The sequence below is a fragment of the Oryx dammah genome, unplaced genomic scaffold, assembly GCF_014754425.2.
Source record: "Oryx dammah isolate SB20612 unplaced genomic scaffold, SCBI_Odam_1.1 HiC_scaffold_15, whole genome shotgun sequence".
Classification (NCBI taxonomy): Eukaryota; Metazoa; Chordata; class Mammalia; order Artiodactyla; family Bovidae; genus Oryx; species Oryx dammah.
Window position 1 is genome coordinate 34,560,743 of NW_024070199.1, and position 23,533 is coordinate 34,584,275.

Sequence of the window (23,533 nt, forward strand, 5' to 3'; positions counted from 1 at the left end):
CTCTCAGACTGCGTCCAACTTGGGTTTTAAACACTGGATCCACTTGAGTGGTCTGAAAAGGCGGGAGTGAACAGAGGCTCCTTTCCTTTGCTGTTCATGCCAGCAGGTAACATCCTGAACATCCGAGAATCAAGATGCAGTAGAGACAGCCCGGCTTGGCATCCCAGTGCCCAGGCCCCAGCTCCACGGGTGTCAAGAGACATCTGTGACAAAGACAGTGGCTTTCTGATCCCTGGATTGACACTCTTGTGATGTGCTCTTGAGCACAACAATTTCAACCCTTGACTCCATTTTGCAGCAATTCCAATTATTTTGAAGTACCTAATTTTGCATATTAAGTCCCTTTCTGCTTAAGAGATCCAGAGTGGTTTGTGCTTCATGCACTGAACCCTGATAGCAACAATGGATACAGAATAACGCTGGTATTCGATTTCATTTTTTTTGCTTTGCCTTAATAGACACATCAAATGCATTACCTAGATAGAGTCAAGCTTTTCCCATCTGGAACTCACTCTGTTATCATGAGCCAAAATAGCCATGGAGAACAAGGTCAGCTGGAATGTTCTTAGCTCTGCATTAAAGGCAACTCTGGAGAAAGACACCATTCTATTGAGCTAAGTCAGATCACCCTGAAAACTATTCACTCTGCCCTCGTGACCAGTGCCACACACACTTTCCCAGATTACTGATCTTCAGGTTTCCTTTGTTAAAAAAAAAAAAGAAAGAAAGAAAGAGAAGAAAATCAATAAACAGAAGCCTCAATTAAATAGAGCTGGAAGATCAAAACGAGGAGCTCTCGTGCCCTTTGAGAATAGCAGAGCCCAAGAGGAAAAAGCAAGACTCTTATTTCCTGGAAAGGACTCCGTGGCCAGTGAGAAGCCGTGGACTCGTGGTTCACTCCAACCTTCCCAGCTTCCTTGTCCCCTTCTTCTTGGCCACATCGGGATATGCACACGGTTCACCATGGCTGCGGACCCAGAATTGCTATTCTCCACTGATCTAGAATAAACCCACCTTTGTTGAAAAACATACCTGGCAGTCGATCTGCTTCAGGCCAACACCTTCTCGGCCGTATCTCTAGCCCTTCCAGGGTCACCTCTTAAGTCTCCCTACTGAGCACCTTACCCTGAACTTGACCTTGGTTGTCCCCTTGAACTCTGCCTCTGGGCACACATAAATCTTTGTCCAGTCTCTGCTTCCATCACAGCCACCCTGTGCATCCCAGTCTTTATCCTGTCAACCTGCATGTTGGGGCACTAATATTCCCCTTCCTATTTTTGATTCAGGAAGGAAAATCACCAGAAATCTGCAGTAAATAACAAAGCAGTGATGTTTTTGGCAGGACTCTAGCCTTCTCTCAGCGGGATATTTTTTTACCTGCAAGGCAGCTTAATCATAACTCTAATGATGTCTCCGCACTGCTTAATATGGTGCCGCCCTCGTCTCTAGAGCCAGGCATAGTGTGGACACAGGGCACCCGGGGCTTCTGCATGTTTGAGTTGTCAGACGCAGTTCTTGGAAAGCTGTTAATTTCCTCTGAGGTAATTTGACTGTGATTAAGTTAAGCTGCCACCAGGTGGACATTGGAGCCTTCGTTAAGCCGTTTTAATCTCAGTAGCCAGACTCCCTATAGGCATAATAAAATGAAGAGAAAATGTAGTTTGATTTCCACTTAATTGAGTTTTAAAAAAATAAACAAAAAGAAAAAATAGCAGTTTAGCATACTACTTAGACAGAATTAAAATGGAGTAGTATAAAATATGTCTCACTCATGTGTTTAACCAATATTTATTGAGGACCTGCAATGTGAAAAAGATGGCTTTAGAATCAGGGATGGAGCAGAGAACAATAAACCAAGCACCTGACTTCATAGAGCTTATGTCATGGGGAAGAAACACAGCAAACAAATAAAAATACATATTTCCCTTATATAACATTATAAATTATGATCTATGATATCATAGTATATATATAATGATATGATAGAATGATATAAGATGTGCCCGCATGCATACTAGCTTATAAAGACAGATAAAATCACAATAGTGATTTTACTAACTCTCATGCCCCACCAATCTGTCCATGAAAGACCTTATCACACTGTTGAATTTCTCTTGTCCCCAACGCTGCAATATTTCTGGAATTTTTTAGTATATATGTCAACTATACTGATGCATAGTTTGGGCAGTAATTTCAGTCAGCTACCACGAGGTTCACATCAGCCAGAATGGATGTTTATGCCGAGGACTCATCACCCACCAGGAGCCATTGCCCCTGCTTTTGTCTTCTCCTACTTACTGGTCAAGTAGACATTTATTAAATATCCACTTTGATCCAGCAGGAAATAAGACAGCTATGCCTCTGTCCTCAGAGAGCTTATTAACTTGAGGTGAAGACAGACAAGGAAAAGAAATAGAATTATGAATGAGTGTGACTAGAAGTATAGAATGCCATGAGTTCATTGAAAAGGGGAAGCTGCAAAAGGACAGATGCTAGGAGAGCTGGCTTCTGAACACAGTCACTTGTGGACTGGAGGTGACTAGGGGAACAGAGTGTGGGAGGATGCTCTCCATAGAGGGAAGAGCACACCCAGCAATTCTGGGATGTGACTCAGTTCAGGCCGTCTCCTGCCCAGCACAGCTCTCCACGTCCCAGGACACTCAGGACACCAATAACGAGCTGAGAAGAAATAACAGCAACTGGATACAACCTCCCACCTAAAACAACTAAAAACCAAGACAGATAATAATATAATGATCCTGAAAACATTAGACATTAGGCATCAAGGGACAGTGCTGAGCGACTAGAAATAAACAGACTTAACCCTATCATTTCCCACTCTACCTCCTGGAGAGAGTTCAGCAGAAAGAACCCAGCAGAGCCCAGCACCTCAACAAGTTAAGGAAACAGTTAGATAAGAGACAGGAAGAACAGGAAAAAAAAAATGGAAGAAATAAGAACTGTACATAATCCAAACTACAATCCCACTGCTCTAAGAATCTCAACAAATCTTAAGTTCAAGAAAGGTGAGGAAAACTACACCATGATGAATGTCTTAAACCAATGATAAATAGAAAACCCAGAAGTTACATACAAAAGAACATATGTCAGAAGGATGACAGCAGATTATTCATTAAAACAGTACAAGCCAGAACTACTTTAAAGTACTGAAAGGAAAAAGACTTTGATACTACATTTTTTTTTAACCCAGTGGAAATATCTTTCAAAAATCAATGTGAAATAAAAACTATTTCAGACATTAAAAGTCGGAAAGAATTAATTACCAGAAGACCTGCTCTACAAAAAAAGTTAAAGAAACTATTTCAGGTTAAAAAATAAATAAATAAAACAGATAATAGTCCCAGTCTATACAGAAAGCACCAGAAATGGAAACTATATAGGCCTGTGTGAAGATAATTTTCCTATTATTTAAATACTTTTAAGAAATATTATACAGTTAATGCAAAAATCAGCATACATAGAATAAAAATATGTTAAAAATAACACAAAGGGCAAGAAAAGAAAACTGAAATATACTGTTGTAAAATTCTTGTTATGCATATAATAGGCTATCACTGAGCAGTGGATTGTAACAAGTTAAAGCTTCATAGTATAATACAATTGAACACAACAAAGATATATAGCTGATAAGTTACCAAAGTATAAAATGAAATTATAATAAATAGGCAATTTAAAGGAATGCATAAAAATATGAAAAGAGAAAATAAATAACTGATAGGACAAATGGAAAACAAATAGTAGGAAAGTAGATTTAAATCCAGCCATATCAATAATTAAATTAAATGTAAGTGGTCTAAACACATGAATTAAAAGATAGGGATCACAGATTGAATAAAAATAAGTAAAACAAGAAATAACATATTATTCAGTCTCCAAAATCTCTCTTAAGTATGAGACAAAAGCAGATGAAAATTAAAAGAGTAGGAAAAGATAGAACACTAATCAAAAGAAAGTTGGAATGACAATATTAACATAAGACAAAGTAGATTTCAGAGGAAACAGTATTTTCAGAAATAAAGAGCTCATTCATAAAGTTAAGTGGATTAATTTATTGAGAGGATATAAATATACTAATAATTTGTGCACCTAAAAATTTTTCAAAAAATATTTAGAAAAAAGCAGAGAAAACAGAAGGATGTATAGACAAATTCACAATATGAGGCATCAATGCTGCTCTTTCAAAAACTGATAGAACAACTAGACCAAAAATAAGTAAGGATATATTAAGGATATATCAACCAATTTGATCTAATTGACATTTACAGAACACTCCACCTAACAATAGCAGAATACAGATTCTTTCCAAATGTATACAGAACACAAACCAAGGCATATCATACTCTGGGCCAATATATAAAAAATTTTTAAGTATTCACATCATACAAAGCAAGTCTTCTGACCACAGAGAAAGTAAATTAGAAATGAACTGCAGAAAAATAAGTGGAAAAATCCCCAAATATTTGGAAACTGGTGACACCCTGCTAAGTATTACGTTAAACAGGGCAAGAATCAACAGCAAAATGAGAAAGCATTTTGAACTAAAAGTATTATATATAGCATATTATTTAGATAATACATAACACACAAACATACATCATAATATGTCAAAATCTGTGAGATACAGTTAGTACAATAGTAGGACGGAAATCTATAGCACTAAATATCCATCTCAAAAACTTAATCTCAAATCAACGACTTCAGCTTCCACCTTAAGAAAATGAAAAACAAATAACCCCCAAGTAAACAGAAGAAAGGAAATGATAAAGATCAGAATGATCAGTGAAATAGAAAATAGAAAAGCAATATAGAAAATCTGTGACAACAAAAGTTTATTCATGGAAAAGATCAGTGAGATTCCATGCATATTAAAGTGATTATAGGGCAAAACTATGAACAACTTTATGTAAATAAATTCAACAATCTACATAAAATGGAATAATTCCTTTAAAGACACAAGCCATCAGACTTCACCCAAGAAAAAAAAAAATAGATAACTAGAATAGCCCTAAATCTATTAAGAGATTGAATGTATAGCTATAAACCTTTCTATAAATCTTCCTACTAAATACTCAGACAACTTCACTGAAATGTTTGAATTCTATCAAATATTTAAGGAATAAATAAAGATTAACTTTGACACTCTATCCCTAGTTATATATCCAAAAGATACAAAAGCATGTGTCCATGCCAAGATTTGCATGTGAATCTTTATACCAACTTTTCAATAGTCAAAATCAACACACAACCCACACAGAAATAAATAGGTAAGTGGTTAACAAATTGTAGTATATTCATACAATGGAATATTACTCAGCAGTAGAAAGGAAAGTGGTTTTGACATTTTGATACATGAAACAACATGAATGAATCTCAGAATAATTATGCTAAATACAAAAGACCAGGAAAAATGTATTCCTCTATTTCTAGAAATATCTAGAAAATGTAAACTCATCTGTAGTTACAGAAAGCAGATTAGTGGTTGCCTGAGGACATGGAGGTCTACAAGACTCTTAAGGGAAAGATTAAAATGGGACATAAGGAAAGTTTTGAGGTGATGGATATGTCATTATCTTCATAACAGTGATAACTTCACCTTTGCTCAGTCATGTCTCTTTATGACCCTTTAGACTGTAGCCTGCCAGGATCCTCTGTCCATGGGACTTCCCAGACAAAAATACTGCAGTGGGTTGCCATTTCCTCCTCCAAGGGATCTTCCCGACCCAGGGATCTAAACTGAGTCTCTTACATCTTTATATATAAAATTGGACACAACTGAGCATTATATATAATATATAAAATATTTTCAAATTGAAATGTATAACTTATATATGAATTTTATCTCAATAAATCAGTTTTTAAAAAAATCAGTGTTGCAAAATTGTTTTTGTCTGTGAGGTAAGAGAGCCCCAATGCCACCCTTGAGTAGACTTGGCCGGAGTGACAGCAAGGCCATGCCCTGGAGCTTCAAAGTCGTGAGAAACTACCAATGAAGGAGTCTTTCTCCAATTTTACTTCTGTACACTCACTTCCCTTCAGAGGACACAGAGCAGGAACCTGGGGCATTTAGGGGCGGGGTGCTACCCGCTCTGTGCTCCAACACGCCCATGCAGCAGACCCTGCACTGTGCTCAGAATCACTCCCCTTTAAGACCCTGAGACTCTCTGTTGAATACAGTTCAAGATTGTAGGCCAGGTTCCTCTTCCCTAGGGATGAGCACCCTCCTGGGAATCCCAGTCATTTCACATTCCAAGTCACATCTCATAGACTCTTTACTAGGTTGCCAAACCTTTTTCTTTTGGCCATGCTCCACAGAACATGGGATCTTAGTTACCTGACCAGGGATCAAGCCTGTGCCCCCTGCATTGGACTGGCAGGGAAATCTCAGGTTGCCAAACACTGAAGGACTTGTCTGAACTCTGCCTATGACTTCTCTCTTCCACCTTTGAAGGGAAAGGCAATTAAAGCAACACTTCTAAAAAATAGAAGTAATTACCCACTTAATTTATCAATCATTGCTTAATCTATGCTTGGTTTTCCCTGCAGGCTTGAGCTGAATAATTTCTTCACTTCAGCTAAATCTGTAGACCTCAGTTAAAAGCCCCTCTGTGCAGAGATGCACAGTTCTGAGTTTTTAGCATTTTCAACTGTTTTCTCTCCGCAGTCTTCCTTCTTTAGAGACTCTAATTCTCCTGAAAAGGGTACATAATTTTAAAAGGCTTTTGTTCCAGATCCTTTCCTAAGCACTCTGGGACCCAGCTTGTGGAAGGCTGGGATAGAATCCTGGTAAACAATGAGGGCGCCCCTTTGGGTGTGAAAGGGAGACAGCAGCAGGACAGGCCATATTCACTCCCATAGGAAATCTCATCTCGCCTCAAGAATTCCAAGATATACTTAGCAAGCAGACAACAGGGGTCCATTGTTCTAGTCAACCACTTGCTAAGTCTCCATTTTCAACTAAGCAGGGAAGACAACACAGATTCTTAACCATATGCTACGATCCTTTCTTATAACTACTAAGCCTACCGTGAGTCTGTTTATTACAAAATTCTGATTACATTCAGATACCAAAAGCATCCATCACATGCCAACAAATAACCTTAACCTCAGAGGCAATTGAATGTGCTACTCATTACAGAAACCATCTCGGATCCACTGAAAAATTCTGTTTTAATCTGTCTTCATCTTTCACTTTTTCATATTTTTTTCACCCAGTGATCTCTTGGGCTTTCATCTCTAATATAAATTTTCTGTGCCTTGCAATAGTCTGAAGAAACCATCTGCAAAATACATTTCAGTGAATCCTGTCATCCCCAGCCATCTGATGTTTCTGCTTTCCTTGGGTGTTTTCATCTTCCCTGGGCAAACACACAGATTCACAGTCCTACACTAAGTCATCTCTTCTCCCTTTCACTTTCACAGCACTTCCAGAAGCCAGACCAGTCCTGCAGCAGAGAATCACCTAAGTTCACATCACAACCAAAACTTCAAATGGGTAAAAGACAAACATAACATGATATAATACCAGCACAAGCCCTTCTGATGTGTGTTTCTTTGGATAGAGAGAAAGCCAGTCCCTTGTTCTGCCCAATAGTCCACCCCACCATGCTCCTCAGTTCCTATCAGATAAAGGACATTTCAGTATATTGACTAAGCTTACCTTTTAAACAAAAGTGCATCTCCTTGCCAGTGTTTATGACTCAGCTTTCTTTTGAAAAGCTATCTCCCTGTTCTGTTATAAATTCAAGCTTTTATGAATTTTAAAACATATTTAAGCTGAACGTGAACATATTCTGAAACAAACACAAGCCTAAGGAGGTGAGAGAACCTCAGAATCTTTATATATGAAATCTCAAAATTAACCCAGTGGTAATGGTTTATCAGAATATGAAACTGCAAGCTGACCACGCCTCAGTGTCCTGCATTGTGGACTGGTACTGTGAAGACTTTCTCTAGTACTGTAAGGACTCTGGTCCCAAGATGCTGGCCTCAGAATCTTAGCATTCAAGAAAATTCCTTGACAATATGAATATTGAAAATTTAATAGAATTTTCCTATCAGAACCTGTTGCATTTCTATACACTAATAATGAACTAAGAGAAAGAGAAATTAAGGAAACAAACCCATTTACAGTTGCATCAGAAAGAATAAAATACTTAGGAATAAACCTAATTAAGGAGGTAAAAGATCAATACTCAAAAAAAGTTTAAGATATGAATGAAAGAAATTGATGGTGACACAAATAGATGGAAATACATATCATGCTCATGAATTAGAAGAATGTGTATTGTTAAAAATGACCATACTACACAAGGCAACCTATAGATGTGATGCAAAGCCCTATCAGAATGGGTGCGTGCATGCTCAGTTGCTCAGTCAAGCCCAACTTTTTGACCCCACGGATTGGCCGAAACAATATGATACTGGCACAAAAACTGACATTTAGATCAGCAGGACAGAACAGAGAGATCAGAAATAAATCTACACACTTATGGTCAATTAACCTACAACAAAGGAGGCAAGAACATACAACAAAGAAAAGACAGTTCTTTCAACAAGCGGTGCTGGGAAAGATAGAAAAAGAATGAAATAGAACATTTTCTCACATATACAAAAATTAACTCAATGGATTAAAGACCTAAATGTAAGGCTGGAAACTATAAAACTAATAGAAGGAAACATAGGCAGAACACTCTTTGACATAACGCATAGCAATATTTTTTTGTATCTGTCTCCTAAAGCAAAGGAAACAAAAGCAAAAATAGACAAATGGGACCTAATTCAACTTCAAAGTTTTTGCACAGAAAAGAAAAACATCAAAAAATGACAGTACTATTTATAGATGAGGAAACCGAGGCGCCGAGAAATGAAAGAGCCCCAGCAATCCCACTGCTGGGCATATATACCGAGGAAACCAGAATTGAAAGAGACACGTGTACCCCAATGTTCATCGCAGCACTGTTTATAATAGCCAGGACATGGAAACAACCTAGATGTCCATCAGCAGACGAATGGATCAGAAAGCTGTGGTACATATACACAATGGAGTATTACTCAGCCATTAAAAAGAATACATTTGAATCAGTTCTAATGAGGTGGATGAAACTGGAGCCCATTATACAGAGTGAAGTAAGCCAGAAAGAAAAACACCAATACAGTATACTAACACATATATATGGAATTTAGAAAGATGGTAATGATAACCCTGTATGTGAGACAGCAAAAGAGACACAGATGTATAGAACAGACTTTGGACTCTGAGGGAGAGGGAGAGGGTGGGATGATTTGGGAGAATGGCATTGAAACATGTATACTATCATATAAGAAATGAATTGCTAGTCTATGTTCGATACAAGATACAGGATGCTTGGGGCTGGTGCACGGGGATGATCCAGAGAGATGATATGGGGTGGGAGGTGGGAGGTGGGTTCAGGATTGGGAACTCATGTACACCCGTGGCGGATTCATGTCAATGTACAGCAAAACCAATACAGCATTGTAAAGTAAAATAAAGTAAAAATAAAAAATTTTTTTAAATTAAAAAAAAGAGAAATGAAAGAGCTTTTCAATGGGCATATAGACAGGTAATGGAAGAGCTGGGATTGAAAATATGTGAAATATGCTTTCACACTTAACCTCAAAACTGTCCAATGTGATGACTAAATTGTTAATAATACAAACAAGAACAAAAACAAAAGGAAGGAAGGAAAGAAATGTTAGAGTTAAAAAAGAAGTCTAAGTAGGAGGTGAAAGACTTCCAGATTAGGAGTAATTTGTAAGACAAGGAGTAGAAATCAGAAATCAAATACAAAGCCAGAGGAAAACATGATCTGAAAGGATACATGCATCCCAACATCCAATGAAGCACTGTTTACAATAGCCAAGACAAGGAAGCAGCCTCAATGTCCATCAGCAGAGGAGGGAATAAAGAAGATGTGGTACATTTATACAAAGGAATATTACTCAGCCATCAAAAAGAATGAAATAGCGCCATTTGCAGCAACATGGGTGGTCATACTAGAGACTGTCATACTGAGTGAAGCAAGTCACACAGAGAAGGAGAGATATTGTGTGACATGCCTTATAGGTGGAATCTAAAAAGACATAATACAAATGAACTTACAAAACAGAGACTCACAGACATAGAGAGTGAGTTTAGGGTCGCCAGGGGCAAGGGCCAGTTAGGGAGTTTGGGATGGAAAGGTGCACACTGCTATATATAAAATAGATAACCAACAAGGAACTCTTGTATAGCACAGGGATCTCTGCTCCAGGTCATGTGGCAGCCTGGATGGGAGGAAGTTTAAGGGAGAATGGATATATGTACATGTGTGGCTGAGTCCCTTTGCTGTCCACCTGAAACTGTCACAACACTGCTCATCAGCTTCATCCCAATACAAAATAAAAATTTAAAGAAAGAAATCAGATCTGAGGGAACAAGATCACCCAGGAATAAAAAACCATAGAGACACAGAGACAAGAATAGACAGGCACATCCCACAGACAGAAAAGAACCACCACAGTAGTGACTTAGGATGAATTTTGACCTTGTGGATCAAGCTGAAGAATTCACACTTCATCTTACTTTGTCCTCTCTAATCCCTCCACCATGCTCCAGAAACATACACAGCTAATTTCCCATAAAAGCTATTCAACCATGTTCACAGTTCATTGGAAAGAATGCAAATTATCCATAAACACTGCCCTGTACGTCAAAGGCAGCAGATTCCAACAGAGAACAGATACTAACTCACAACTCTCTCCTTTCACTTTAGCAAAAAAGCTGGATTATGTCTCCCATTTATTGGCAAACTGATACAGCTTAAATCTCTCTTCTCTCTTCTGAACATGTTGAAGCCTATGTCTTTATTGACATTTACCCTGGAAATGACAGCCAACAGCCCTGGCTGTCATGTCATCACTGGGCCTAGAGTAAGTATAACCAAAGTTATAAGAGAGTGATCTGATTCACTCATTGAATACCAGAGTATAGAAAACTTAAACCATGTGAAAATTGAAAAAAAAAATGAAACATTAAAGTGCTCGGTATGACTGTGTGTATGCTAAATCGCTTCACTCGTGTCCGACTCTTTGCAACCCCATGGACTATAGCCCACCAGACTCCTCTGTCCATGGGATCCTCCAGTCAAGAATGCTGGAGTGGGTAACCATGCCCTTCTCCAGGGGATCTTCCTGACCCAGGGATCGAACCCACATCTCTCATGTCTCCTGCATTGGCAGATGGGTTCTTTACCCCTAGCGCCTCCTGGGAAGCCATAATGACTGGCCCATAGTAAGAGCTTAAAAATGATAACTGCTATCATTAGCCACAGCAGCTGGATAACTTGGAAATTTCAACTCATGAAATCATCACCATCCTATCAACATTTTATTATCTAGCCCACAGAACACTGAAGTTCTAATAGAAAATACATAACACACTCCTCTGATATGGTTCTTTTTGAATCCCTAAGACTGCAGAAGACTTCTCTCAAGCACCATGAAGAGGGGACCCCAGAAGTCCTGAGCTAGGATATTCTTGAACAGTCAAGGCCAAATTCCAGTTGCAGCAACAGATTTTAGCTCTCAGGGCCTAGCCCTGCTCCGCAGCTGTCACAGCTCAAACAAAAGCAGCAAGAAGTACCCAAAAGGTTCCCCATAGGCTACGTTGATGAACATACTCTGCACTGGGATTCCTGCCTGGAAGCAGGAGGCTGATGGGCACTGGATACCCAAGAGGCAAAAAGAAGAAATCTGTGCTTTCCATATGGGTGAGCCCTTTTATCAAGGCTTTTATCAACCAACCGTCAGCATTAAGTCAACAGAGTGAGTGAGGTGGCTGTTCTTCAGCCTGGAATTGGGTAAGTTGTAATTCATGAAGTCTTCAGATCTGCAGGCCTTTGATGAGTTGGGGGGGAAAGATGAGGAGATGGGATGATCAAGGACTTTAAGACGGGGAAGGATGGTGCAGAGGATGAGCGGCTGTGTTCCATTTCCTCCGACGATACATCAGAAGGATGGACTGAGCTGCAGCAGGAACATCTGGGTGAGTATCCCAGCACCTCAGCAAGCCTGCAGCCCCACTGCCCTGCAGCCCTGCCATGTTCACCTCCAAGTCTCCAGCCTGGATGTTTCTCTTTAGAGATGCCCAGTACCAGGTGGGAAGGTTCCAGCTGGCAGGTGGTCCAGCTCAATCCATCTGGATGCTGAGTTCTCATGCTGCCTCCACTACCTACCAGTTCTGTTCCACCTGAGAACTCCATGCTCAGACAGTAATAACCAGCTGCCAGATTGGGTTTTATACTGGATATAAATTAATGTTTTAATTGGTTTTATTTCCAGTCGAATGTGGAGTATGGGACAAGAGAAGGATACTGACAGGATTTCAGAAAAGCATTTGCCTTCACTCTATCCTAGAAGAGATACACTAAAAATGTGGAAGCCCCCTTTCCCCAGAACCCGCCTGCATCTCAGAGTAATAAACTTTCCATTTCAGTGGAGGAATGAAGCTATTTGTCAGTTTCAATGTCAAGAATGAATGCAATTCAAATTCTCCAGCCATTTATTTCAACAATTCTCTACTCTGCAGCTGCAATAACTTAACATAAGAAATAGCTGTTCACTCGATGTAAAACTTGCAAACCTGGTTCCACAAGGCATATTTCTAAAAAAAATAATGAATCTGGAAGGCCTGCTGGGTAAGATGCTCCATCCATCTTGGTGCAGTGGTAACACCCAAGACCACAGGAGCACTTTCCTCCTCCGTCCTAGGCTCTGGAGAAACATCCCAGGGGGCCAATCTTCACTTCCCTCTTCATTACCATCATGATAATTGCTGCCGTTTTCTCATAAACATTCACGATTCATCATCCTTCCTCCTTAAACCTGATGTGTTGATGACACCCAAATGGCCCTAAATGTGAAACCTTCAGTGACTGAGACATCGAGAAAAATTAGAGATAATGATAAAATTTTTCATTTCACCCCTGGCAAGTCCCTATTGCCGGTGGCTACGGAAGACAGACCTGAGTGGCAGTGGGAGAATGGCTCTGTGCGACTGGCGGGACGTGTTGATAGAAAGTACAAGGCATCCATGTTCAGTGTCTGGCCTGGGGCTGAGCACCACACCTTGATGTTGGGAAGGATCTTCGAATTTTATTCAGCATTACAAAGAATCAAGTTGTCAATCCATGAACAGCCATAGAAAAAACTGAACTGTATATTAGCAATTGAAAGAAGACAGTCTGAAAAGTCTGCATACTGCCTGATTCCAAACTCTGTGTCACTGGCAAAAGCAAAACTATGAAGACAATAAAAAGATCAGTGGTTGCCAGTGGGGATGAATGGATGCATCACAAAGGATTTGGGAGGCAATGAAACTATTCTCGACAATACTATGACTATGGATAATTGTTGCACATTTGTCAAAACTCATAGAAAGTACAACACAGAGAGTGAACCCCAATGGAAACACGGCCTTTGGGTGATAACAATGTCAGCGGAGGCTCATCAATGATAACAAATACACCTCTAAGGTGCGGGAGGTCAGGAGGTCGACAATGCAGACGGCTTTGCACTTGCAGGGGCAGAAGGCTGTTGGGAACACTCAGTAGTTTCTGCTCAGTTTTTCTATGAACCTCAAACTGCTCTAAAATATTAAGTCAATTTTCTGCAGAGTGAATAGCGAGACCCTCTCTCCTGACAGATGCTTCTGAAGTCCTCATTCCTGGATGATTGAATTATGACTGACTGAAGCAGCAAAGGGTCACAGCACATTGTAGAGAATCTTTCAAAAATCATTTATCCACTACTTCACCAACCAGTTACTGAGGCATTGGAGAAAGCTCTGAGGGTCTAAAAATAATGCAACCCTGAGCCTGGCCTTGAGGAGCTCATGGTAAAGTGGAAGAGACAGACCTGCCAACAACTGTACTGAGAAGCAGTACTGCCTTAATGCAGTAAATGTGAGTGGTTGTGGGAGCCCAGAAGAGAGAGAAGAGTGGCCTGGAGGAAACTTCTGGTTAATACTCAGTGAGATATCACGGGTCCCTTCCTAGGTGCATTTGGGGACAACTGTGCTGGGCATTGCAGAGGGGACATTAGTGGGCCAGAGGACCCAGCCCCCTGGGGGTCAGGGAGATCACAGTTTAAAAGCCTCTATTTTAACTACTGAAGAACAGATATTTAAGCTGAACCAGGTTAATAAAAAATTTTTCTGTGTTGAAATCACAGATGATTAAGAGGGACATTAGATGTGGTCTGTTACAGTGGTTCACAGACCTAGTCACACACAAGCATTGCGTGGCAACCTTTAGTTAACATCATAGGCACGTTTCAACACACATTTAATCAGAATGTCTGGCAGCTGAGAGCAGGTATCGTGTTTCTTAAATCTCCCTGATTCTGGAACATAGTGAGGATTGAAAATGCATACTGACCTAGGCCTGCCTTTTTTCTGATTATGAATGCAAGTCCAAAGGTTGAGGTCAAGATGACAGAGCTAGTCAACACAACAAATCCATGATACAGCTTCAGAACGCTAACATTACCAATATTGTTGTTGTTGTTTAGTCACTAAGTCGTGTCCGACTCTTTTCGGCCCCATGGACTTTAGCCCGCCAGCCTCCTCCGATCATGGGATTCTCCAGGCAAGAATACAGGAGTGGGTTGCCATTTCCTTCTCCAAGGGATCTTCCCAACCCAGGGATCACATCCACGTCTCCCGCATCTCCTGTATTGCCAAGTGAGTTCTTTACCAATACTTTGCATCTACATAATTCAATCCCCTGGGCCTGGTCCCCCAAATAGTAACCACTACGCTGAATTTTATAATTGCCTTTTTTGTTATTTTATCCCCTATATATGCTCAATTTACCTAAATAACATTGCTCGGTGTAGCTTGGTTTTGTGCTTCATGAAGCTATTTGCCACATGTAGTCATAGGACCTCGCTTTGGACCAGCAGCAATTCCATGACTCAGAAACTTGTTAGAAATGCAGAATCTAGGGCATTAGCCCAGATCCACTCAATGAGAATCCTTGTTTTAACTCTATGCCTGCATTATACATTTGGAAAAGCACTGTTGTTTTGTCACTGAGATTTATCCAAGCTGTTACATGTAGGTGTAGTTCTGGGAATGAGTAGTTAGGGTGTTTCCTTTTTTTTTTTTTGGTATTATGAAAACTACTGCTATGAACAATTTTATCTCCTAGTGTATATATGAAGAGTTTTTACCGGATATACACCCTGGAGGGGGACCGATGGGAAATAAACTACATAAATGTTTCATTTCACTGGGCCAGACTGTTTTCCAAAGTTCTTTAAAATTCACATACTTGGCCGGCGCAGCCGGGAACCGCGCGGGTAGCCATGGCGGAGCTGCAGCAGCTCCGGGTGCAGGAGTCGGTGGACTCCATGGTGAAGAGTCTGGAGAGGGAGAATATCCGGAAGATGCAGGGCCTGATGTTCCGCTGCAGCGCCGCCTGTTGCGAGGAGAGCCAGGCGTCCACGCAGCAGGTGCACCAGTGCATTGAGCGCTGCCACGCCCCTCTGGCTCAAGCCCAGGCCTTGGTGACCAGCGAGCTGGAGAAGTTCCAGGACCGCCTGGCCCGGTGCACTACGTATTGCAATGACAAGGCCAAAGATTCGATAGATGCAGGGAGTAAGGAGCTTCAGGTGAAGCGGCAGCTGGAGACCGGCGTGACCAAGTGTGTGGATGACCACATGAACCTCATCCCAACCGTGACCAGGAAGATGAAGGAGTCCCTCTCTTCCATCGGGAAATAGCTGTCTGCTAGTGGCCATCAGGGCTGAGGGCAGGAATCAATTTAAAAAGAGGAATGGGGATTTGGGTCTTTTAAGGAGAGTTGATGAATGAGGAAATTAAGAATGGCAGCAGGTCTAAGGCCTGTGTTTCCTTTCCTCTGGACGCTGGTTCCTTTGTGTTTCGATCCTAGAAAGTGAAATGGATAAAAAGCAGTGCTAAAATTTGGGTCACAGATAGCACAGGAGGTTTGTTGTGAGCCTGAATTTCATGTGGCAAGTACTTCTCCTGCCAATAGGGAGTCTCCCCTGTACCAAACCAGGGCCCTCCAAGGTACTCCACAGATACCAAGAGGCTGGCAGGTTCACGTAACCAGCTTATGGTCTAGTGGAGTATGAAAGGAGGTGTTTCTATTTGGTGTCCACCTGCTGTTTACCAGAAGGATCACTACAACATTTTCCACAAACGAATAAAATCCATGCAGTCACTAATGTAGAAAGGGGCAGGGGTCTTCCAGGGGGGTTATTTTGCTTGTTTTTCTTTTATAGGCAAGGGCATGACATTAAGATGTAAAGTTGGGAGAAGCAGTTTGGATAAAAACGTTGAAAGGGTCCCTGCAGGTACTCCTTTCTGACCATCAAGATGTGGATGTGTGTTTCTTAAAATTCTCACATATCACATCATTCAGCTGGGAGACCCTGCAAAATTGTAAGAAGTGATCTCACACTGGTAAGGGAAGCATGCGCTCTCCCTCTCACTGGCAGCCATGGTGGGCCCTGAGGCCACCTGCAGCAGAGTCAGCAAGCTACCAGGCAATCTTACAGTGACACTCAGCCTTGAAGGGAAAGGGGGTTTTGACAGTATAATATGCTCATATTCAGGAATGAACAGTGAAAGAGGAACTATTAGCTACTTCATTAAGAGGGTTGTGAAGGACGGGCTTTGGAAAAATCTGTTTCTCATGAAACAGAATGAAAGCCTAAACCCAGTGTTGCTTACTTTGCCCCCTGAAATAACAGCTTTGTTGAGACAATCCCCTGGCAACAACAAAAAAAATCAAGGGAGGAAAAGTAAGCAACTCAGGGATGAACTGTGGCTCCTTTAGAGCGATGAAGAGACTGCCATCCATTACCAAATACCACTTTTGCCAGGGCCTTTGCTACATGCGCTGTTCTTGCCCCAGTTCTGGCCCCTTATCATTGTGATAAGGACCTTGTCTTTCTACCAACTTACTACTTGAAATGATAATATTGTCTGTTTGCTGTATCAAGACTGTGATATATTTTCCTAGTGGTTTGGTTTTCGCAATAAATAAGACAATTTTCTTCCACTATTGTGTTTTTTCCCTTATATCTGGACAGTGAATTTATAACTTTGTCAGGATACTTCTCTTTGTAATGTGTGAAATAAATTTAAGATGTCCCAGGGAGTGAAAAGTAAAAAAAATAAAATTCACATACTTACCAGAGTGTGTAAGAGCTCCTATTAATTTACATTTATTCTAATATTGAATATTGTTAGATCTTTGATTTTTGCCTACCTGATGGATGTACTTATAATCTTGATTTATATTTTTCTGATTTACTAATGAGTTTTTAAATAATTTTAAATGTTTTCTCACCATTTGTATTTTCTTTTCTATGGAATGGCTGTGCATTGACTTTGCCACTTTGTTCGCTGGGTTATTTGGGTATCTTTCTTAGTGGTTTGTAGTGTCTTTTTATATTTATAGATACCAATGCATTTTCAAACACGTGTTACAAATAACTTCACTAATACATGGCTAGTCTTTCCACTTTCTTTATCATGACTTTGATGAACAGAAATTCTAAGTTCTATTGTAATAAAATTCATCAGTCCTTCTATCTTAGTGATTTCTGTCTTTTTAAAAGATATTTCTTTATCCTGAGATTTTAAACACATTTTCCCACACTTTCTTCAAACAGTTTTAAAGTTTTGCTTCTATATTAAGTCGTTAATCCATCTGGAATTGATTTTTGTGCTCTTTTCACGGTCAAGATTTTATGTTATTTTTTTGGTGTGGAAAAAATCAATTGTCCCAGAACCGTTATTGAACACTCCCTTCTTTCTGCTTTCCTCCAGTTAATCTAGAAGCTTCTTGGGTTACGTGTATTCCTCAGTCTGTCTCAGGACTCCTTCTTGTTTCATTAGACAATGTGCCAGTCCTCACACCAATGGCACAGTCTTAACTACCATAATTTCATAAGAAATTTGATCCCTGGTGGGGCAAGTTCTTCTGCCTATTCTCCTTTAGTACTGAGTATTTTTGACCCTTTTAATTTCCATATATATTATAAAATCAATCTGTCATATTTCACTCAAAACAATGTTGGTATTTTCATTAGGATTTCAGTATAAATCATTTTGAGGAGAATTAATTTCTTTATAGTATTGAGAATTTCTTCCCTATGGGCACTGGTCATTAATGTCTTTCAACCAAATCTTATAATCTTCTCCACAGTTTTTACACATGTTTGGTTAGATTTATACTTAATTATCCCTTTTAAATTTTTATCATAAATTTTATTTTTTAATATTCTTTTCTAATGTTGTATTGATAATATGTAGAAATGTAAGTAATTTCTTAACACTGCTCTTTAGAAGTCACTTAGATAACCCTCTCATTACTTCCAATAATTGTTAATAAATTATTTGAGGTTTGTATATTGATAAGTCACTGCCACTGAAAAGACAATAGTCTTGTTTCTTATTTCCAATTGACATGTGAGGCAGAGACTGTTAAATATATGTAGTTGTATTTATCATAGTATAGTTATATATGTGGGTTTTTCTGGTGGTTCAGTGGTAAAGAATTTGCCTGCCAATGCAGGAGACCTGGGTTCAATTCCTGTGTTGGAAAGATCCCCTGGAGAAGGAAATGGCAACCCACTCCAGTATTCTTGCCTGGGACATCCCACAGACAGAGGAGCCTGGAGGGCTACAGTCCATGGGGTCACATAGAGCTGGACACAATCGAGCCACTGAGCACACACGCACAACACACATTGTGTTGTGTGACCAAATACCTAGGTGTGACCAAATCATCGAGTTCAGGGCAATAGGTCATGAGCAGAGATATTATGTGAAGCTTCCATGCCATAACCTTAAAGACAGGCTGCAATCCAATTGACTGAAACTAAGATTTGGGGTCTGGCTGTCTTAGAAAAGTCAACTGACCTTATATCCCCAACAATAGACAACGAGCTTGCTACCCAGAACCTTTCTCAAGATCCCCAGTAAATGTTCCACCAACTGGAAAATGGAAGATAATCCAGTGGCACAGATCAGATTAAGGATGATGCCTTCGCACACCAGACTATCTTTGCAAATGGCCCTAACACAGCTACCATTCAATAAAGAAGGCTGAGCACCAAAGAACTGATGCTTTCCAACTGTGGTGCTAGAGAAGGCTCTTGAGAGTCCCTTGGATATCAAGGAGATAAACCCAATCAATCCTAAAGGAAATCAACCCTGAGTATTCATTGGAAGTACTGATGCTGAAGCTGACACTCCAATACTTTGGCCACCTGATGCGAAGATCAGACTCATTGGAAAAGACCCTGATGCTGGGAAAGATTGAAGGCAGGAGGAGAAGGAGGTGACAGAGGATGAGATGGTTGGATGGCATCACTGACTCAATGGACATACATTTGAGCAAACTCCAGGAGATAGGGAAGGACAGAGAAGCCTGGCGTGCTGCAGTCCATGGGGTAACAAAGAGTCGGATATGACTCAGTGACTGAACAACAATCACTCAATTGACTGAGAGAGTTATGAGCTCAGCACAAAAGCTAGTAAGTAAAACAGATTTCAAAGATGTAAAAACTACAATCTGAAGTGATCACCAGATGTGTTTACTTTTACATGGAATTCATTAGAAACTCAAAGATTGGAAGCTGTTTAGTTTGTGAGGCATCACATTAATAAAAAATCCAAACCCCTTGCCTTTGGAAGCATAAGACTGTTTAGTTCTTAAAGTCACACTCAGACCTCAAAATTGGACTAGATACATCTGTACAGAACAGTGGGAAAGGAAGAAACAAAGGCAAAAACAGAAACAGGATGAAGAGAAGGAACTGACCCTGGAACTTCCAGAGAGCAAGAGCAGTCAGCTGGCCTAGGCAAGTCCAGCCCTACTGCCAAGGTGGGCGCTGCCACAACTCACATCCAGCAAGATCTGATGACCTTTGGTGCTTCTCATTCTTTGCTTTCCAAGTAGGACTTTCATTCCAATTATCTTTCCTGATTTCCTTGTTTGTATGAGTAAAGATAAAGGCTAGGTTGTTACAGAAATCAGACACAAGAATAGAAGTTTATTTTGTCCTGAACTAATATTCCAAAGAAAACAGACTCTAAGAGGTAATCCAAGATCTTAGGCTGGCAGGGCAGAGCTGTCATCCTTAACAAAAGGTTATAGCTTCTTCTTCTGAGTCTACAAGGAATTTGTCAATTTCTTGCTGGCTAGAAGTCCACAGTGAGTATCTTGTCATTAAGGAGGTAACCTAAAAAGTACTCACATCACTTTTACATGTATTGCACTGACCCATGTCTGTTATATGTCCAGCCCTCGCTGCAGGGGCTTCCCTGGTAGTCCAGCTGGTAAAGAGTCCACCTGCAATGCAGGAGACCCCAGTTCAATTCCTGAGTTGGGAAGATCCGCTGGAGAAGGGATAGGCTACCCACTTCAGTATTCTTGGGCTTCCCTGGTGGTTCAGCTGGTAAGGAATCCACCTGCAATGTGGGAGGCTGGGGTTCGATCCCTGGGTTGGGAAGATCCCCTGGAGAAGAGAATGGCACCCAATTCAGTATTCTGGCCTGGAGAATTCCAAGGACTGTATAGTCCATGGAGTCGCAAAGAGTCAGACATGACTGAGCCACTTTCACTTTTTCACTGCAGGGGAGTTTACGAAATTTGGTCAGCAGCAGAGCAGCCATGTGTCTGTCTAAAATGCTACAATATTTTTTTTAACTTTAAACTTTTTATTTTGCATTGGGGTATAGCCGATTAACAAGGATGTGGGAGTTTCAGGTGAACCTCAAAGGGCCTCAGCCATACATACACATGTATCCATAAATTCTCCCCTAGAACCCCCTCTTATCCAGGCTGGCACACAACACTGAGCAGAGCTCCATGTGCTACACAAGAGGTCTTTTTGTTGATTACCCATTTTAAATATAGCAGTGTATACATGACCTTCCCCAAAAAACTCTACTATTAAAAGGAGGAAACGGAGAAGAAATTCCTGGAGACAATTAGCAAGCCCGTTGACCCATTATTTTACATTGAGTGTGAAGTTGGGATGAAGGCAGTCTGCCTCTTAATTTCTTGTCAGTAAACCACAAGAAGGTAGAAGAAGAGCTGAAAGAACAGCACCCATACAGCTAGATTTTGAGGCAGGTCCATGACCTGAATGGGACCTTGGGTTACTAGAGAAGAGTTTTGCTCCACGTATGGGGAGAAGAGTTCCCATAAAGGGGACAGTGGCAGTTTTCTCAGTTAAACCTAGGAGAGAAGATGTACAAGGATATCCGTCATGCCATTATTTGTTGACAGGATGTGGAAGGAAAGCTAACCATTTGTCTCTGGGAGAGTAAATAGATAAATGTGTTAGATGCATACAATGGTTTCCTATATAGCAGAGAGCAGTAGTAAATTAGATGTATGCATGGTTACATAATGAAACTTAAGGACACAGTGCTAAGTTTCAAAAATGATTTATGCCTTAAGGCCATTTGTATAAATGTAAAATACACAAAAATCCAACATGCGGATTTGTATGAACTCCAGCAAAAATAATACAAATTAACTTCTAGTAGTGACTCATGGTAGGGGAAATAATGAGAAGTCAAAAGAAAAAGATGGAAAATGAAAAGAGAAGATCCCTTCAACATGTACACATTGCTATATGTAAAATGGATAACCAACAAGGTTCCACTGCAGAGCAGAGGGAACTCTGTTCAATGTTACTTGGTAGCCTGGATGGGAGGGGATCTTGGGGTAGAGTGGATACATGTACATGTATGGCTGAGTCCCTTTGTTGTCCACCTGAAACTATCACAACATTCTTAATTGGCTATACTCCAATGTAAAATAAAAAGTTAAATATAAACTAATTTTTAAAAAGAAAGACAAGCTTAACTTCTTTAGGAAATAAAATATCTTCTGCCCAAAACAAGAAAAAAGTTACCTATATAGGCCAACCTTACCTGCCATGATTTGCAAAGAACCATGAATCACCCTCTGCATCTGAGATCTGAAAAAAAAAAAAAAAGAATGACTTATGAATGACTGTGAAGGTAAAGAGTCTGCCTGCGATGTAAGAGACCTGGGTTCAATCCCTAGCTTGGGAAGATCTCCTAAAGGAGGAAATGGCTGCCCACTCCAGCATTCTTGCCTGGAGAATCCCATGGACAGAGGAGCCTGGCGGGCTACAGTCTAAGGGGTCGTGAAGAGTTAGACACAACTGAATGACTAACTGTGATGAAAGAACAGTGAGAATTTCACATTGAAAAAGATGGAGTAAGAAGGGGCATATCTCCCCTTTCTCCTGAAATAATTATGAAATCAGAAAAAAAAAAACATATGAAACGACGCCTCTAAGACACTGGACATGAGACAATTCACAGTGTGATCCCCGAGAAACAAGGGAAAACGAGGTGACGTCTCTAACCACTTTGCTAGTGAATGGCCTAAAGAGGGTTTCCGGATCACACTTTAAGCAGGACTGGTGGTCTGATTTGAGAGGCTGTAATTGGGCATCTTAAGGCCAAGATGGCTAGAGCTTGTAGGGCAGTGTACTGGAGAGAAGAAATCTGAACAAAGAGAGAGCAAGAATATCTGCAGAGAATACCTCCAAAATCTTCCACTGAGTACTGATCAGCGCATGCAAGGGAGGAGACTGCCCAAAACCAGCGGAGCAGACACTCTCGAACAGATCAGAGGAGATGGCATTGAACAATGACACAGAGTGATAATAGTACAGTTTGCTGGTAAGCCGCACTAGAAAGTCTAATAACTCAAAAAACATCAGGTATGGTACCCAGGTGGCTCAGTGGTAAAGAACCGGCCTGCCAATGCAGGAGACCTGAGTTTGATCCCTGGGTTGGGAAGATCCCCAGGAGAAGGAAATGCAACCCACTCCTGTATTCTTGCCTGGAGAATCCCATGGTCAGAGAAGGCTGGCAGGGTACAGTCCATGGGGTCGCAAAAGAGTCAGGCACAACTTAGTGACTAAACAAAAAATGGTCCCCAGAAGTATTTAGCTTAAGTAGTTGGGCAAAATTAGCCCCAACCCAAACATTGCTCTGGTCCTACCTAACAATGCTGAAACATTAAGACCTAAAATTATCAATTGATTCCAAGTAACTTAACCATGGAACAACAGACTGGTTCCAAATAGGAAAAGGAGTACGTCAAGGCTGTATATTGTCACCCTGCTTATTTAACTTATATGCAGAGTACATCGTGAGAAACACTGGCCTGGAAGAAGCACAAGGTGGAATCAAGACTGCTGGGAGAAATATCAATAACCTAAGATATGCAGATGACACCACCCTTATGGCAGAAAGTGAAGAGGAACTAAAAAGCCTCTTGATGAAGGTGAGAGGAGAGAGTGAAAAAGTTGGCTTAAAGCTCACCATTCAGAAAATGAAGATCATGGCATCCAGTCCCATCACTTCATGGGAAATAGATGGGGAAACAGTGGAAACAGTGTCAGACTTTATTTTGGG

General features: G+C 40.5%; 1 protein-coding gene across 1 annotated transcript; it reads left to right on the plus strand.

Moving 5' to 3' along the window:
- The first annotated feature begins 15,372 nt into the window (after positions 1-15,372).
- Positions 15,373-15,907, plus strand: LOC120874459 (protein FAM136A-like). Its single transcript, XM_040255857.1, has one exon. It carries the CDS (start codon positions 15,388-15,390, stop codon positions 15,802-15,804), a length of 417 nt encoding a protein of 138 aa, XP_040111791.1. The 5' UTR covers positions 15,373-15,387; the 3' UTR covers positions 15,805-15,907.
- Positions 15,908-23,533: the final 7,626 nt, after the last annotated feature.

Coding starts and splice junctions, on each gene's coding strand:
- LOC120874459 (XM_040255857.1), top strand. CDS start 15,388: ATGGCGGAGCTGCAGCAGCTCCGGGTGCAGGAGTCGGTGGACTCCATG.